The sequence below is a fragment of the Grampus griseus genome (assembly GCF_964374135.1).
Source record: "Grampus griseus genome assembly, chromosome: 12".
Lineage (NCBI taxonomy): Eukaryota > Metazoa > Chordata > Mammalia > Artiodactyla > Delphinidae > Grampus > Grampus griseus.
Genome location: NC_139006.1, coordinates 25,410,962 through 25,413,862, shown reverse-complemented (window position 1 = coordinate 25,413,862; position 2,901 = coordinate 25,410,962). Strand labels below are relative to the sequence as shown.

The window sequence follows — 2,901 nt, the reverse complement described above, 5'->3', positions numbered from 1 at the left end:
CTGCATGACTTAGTAGAAATACAGAACTCAAGAAAGCTCCATCCTTATGATTCCAGTTTTGTTGCAAAGGCTACAAACCAGAAGCAGTCAAATGAAGAGATGCATGAGGGGCGACGGGGTCCCAGATGCGGGGCTGCTGTGTTCTCAGCATGCATTGCCCTCCTGCACGCCCACAGTGCACCAGCCTGGGAGGTTCCTCGGAACCTCTGTGTCCACAGTTTCCACTGGGGTTTCATTACTCAGGACAATTGCTGGGACCACTGGCTCTGTGCTTGCACTCAGCCTCGGGCCCCCCTCCCCGCCCTGGGGATTGTGCTGGTATCTCATGGCCTAAAGCCCTAAGCTTTGAATCACACGGTGGGGCTTTCTTCATGGCCAGCCCCCATCCTGAATCACCCATTAGCTTAAACTCAGGGTCCCCCATGAATAACTAAGACACTCCTATCACTCGGGAAATTCCAAGGATTTAGAGAGACTCCCTTCCAAGTGCCAGGGACAAAGAGCAGCCAGTTCTTTTCTGTACAACCCCTCATTCCCCACACAGCGTCTTATTTATGGACCTGAGGATGCAGGTGCAGGTCTGGCCAAGGAGTGGGCCCCCAGGACCACTGAGCTCACTTACGCCTCCTCCCCCGATCCCTGGGGAGATCATCATGAGGAGGAGGGGGCAGAGGGCCAGGGCAGGGCTGAAGTGGGTAAGGGTACTCTACCTCCATTTCCACCTGCCCTGGGCCCCCCCGCCAAGATGCTCCCTTCTAGGGAGCTGCTAATCACTCCAGCTTTACTCCAGGAGGAAAGGGGCTGGGTTTGGGTGGAGGGCGTGCTAGGGACATGGGAGTGGACAGAGTGGCCCCCTCACCCCCAGGGCCCCTTACACTTTCTGCAGCACTAAGCAGGTATTTTCCACCCTGAGTACCTGTCCTCTCTTCCCGCTTCACCAGGCACATGAATGTGCACAAGAACCTTATTCTGTGGGGCTCATCTTCTTCAGGGGGATGTTGAAGTTACCCCCTCAGGGACTCAAGCCTGGCCTCCTGGGCACTGGCCCGCGAGCTCCAAGCAGGTGCTTCCTCCCTAAACGCTTCCATGGGGCCAAGGCAGGAGCTGCAAAGGCCACCACGGGGCCGTCCCCCTAACCAACAATGCAAACCCAAGAAGTCTGGGATGGCCACTGGGAACTGGGCGTGCAACGGCCCCACCCCTGGGAGGGCGGAGGAGGGTGCTGGCGCAGCCCCGCGAGGGCCCGGGGCCCCAGTGCACACTGGAGGCAGAGCTCTGCTCGGCTGCACCATGTCCTGGACCCCTGTCCTGCTGGCGCTCCTGGCCCACTGCACAGGTGAGGATCCCCAGAGCTCAAGGCCCCCGGCCCCTTCCCTTGCCCTGCTTTGCCCTGGATGCCGACATGCTTCTGTGTCCCCAGCTTGTGGCCCTCAGCCGGTGCTGAATCAGCCGCCATCCGTGTCCTCGTCCCTTGGAACCACGATCCGCCTGGCCTGCACGCTGAGCAGCGACCATGATGTCGGTGTTCACAGCATCTACTGGTACCAGCAGAGGGCCGGCCACCCCCCAAGGTTCCTGCTGAGATATTTCTCCCACTCGGACAAGAACCAGGGCCCCAAGGTCCCCCCTCGCTTCTCTGGCTCCAAAGACCTGGCTAAGAACACAGGGTATTTGAGCATCTCTGATCTTCAGCCGGAGGATGAGGCTGTGTATTTCTGCGCCGTGGGGGCCGGGGACATGGAGCAGGGGCCGGAGATGCAGAGAGAGAGGAGGGAGGAAAGGGAGCCTGCTGCTCCAGCCTCCCAGGCACCATAGGACACGCTTACCTTGAACCAAAGGCAGAAGGGCACGCCTCCCCGAGGACAGGGCGGTGTGGCGAGGAGGGTGGGGTCTTGGGCTGCCCCAGGTGAGGAGAAGCTCCTGGAAACCCCTTTGGAGGCTGGATTCGGGAATTAAATCTGCTTGTGTCTTGGGAATTTGTTTTGCTGGGTGGTCTGAATTTGTTCCAGGGAGGCCCCAGATGTTCTGCGAACAGTCAGAATGAGTGGGACGCACCCAAGACCCAACCAGGGTGAAGGTCTCAGGAGACCTGGCCGGTCACGGTCTGCTTGGCCGGAGCCCCTGGTCTTGTGGGTCCTGGGAGGCAGGGGGCTGCCATAGCATCTTGGGGGATGCCCCTGCCAGGGACAGGACCCCCTATTGTCACCTGATTGTGCACAGGGTAAGCAGCTTAGAAAATGCCTTCATTGGGCCTCTGGGGAGGAGAGCTGTGCCCAGTGATAGGGGTGGTCTAGGTCCTCCACTGGGCCAGATTGCTCTGCTGTAGAGGGGCTGTCCTGTGCACTGCAGAATGTCCAGCAGCATCCCTGGCCTATACCCACCAAACAACCTCCTGCCCCTCGTTATGACAACCAAAAATGTCTCCAGGCATCACCAAAGGCCCCCAGGGTGGCAAAACCACCCCACCTGAGAAACACTGGTGTAGGAGAGAGAAAGACGTTTCCTCTTCTGTGCAGGAAAGCGGCAGGGCTGGAAAATATTTTCTGTAAAGAGCCATGTAGTAAATATTTTTGGCTTTCTGGGCCATGTGATCTTTGTAGCAACTACTCATTTCTGTCCTTATGGCTCAAAAGCATCCACAGACAATATGTGGACACGCGGGCATGGCTGTTTCCTATTAAACTTTATTTAGAGAAACAGACAGGGCTGGGCTGGATGTGGCACTCAGGCCATACTTTGCTGACCCCTGCTCCAGAGAAACACCCGGTTCCTGCCTCTAGGTTTCAGCCAAACCACACTCGGTGGGGTGATCAAGGTCACTCCTCCTGCCTGAGGACTCCAGGATACTAACCCTCTGGACCCTTGGAAGACCCGGGAGCAGGAGGGATACAAGGCGTGTGC

At 58.0% G+C, this 2,901-nt stretch overlaps 1 protein-coding gene across 1 annotated transcript; it reads left to right on the top strand.

Moving 5' to 3' along the window:
- Positions 1-1,290: 1,290 nt before the first annotated feature.
- On the top strand, positions 1,291-1,815 carry VPREB1 (V-set pre-B cell surrogate light chain 1; the record flags this gene model as incomplete). Its single annotated transcript, XM_082668175.1, has 2 exons — positions 1,291-1,336; positions 1,421-1,815. The coding sequence occupies 2 exons, from the start codon at positions 1,291-1,293 to the stop codon at positions 1,813-1,815; spliced, it is 441 nt and encodes a 146-aa protein (XP_082524301.1).
- Positions 1,816-2,901: the final 1,086 nt, after the last annotated feature.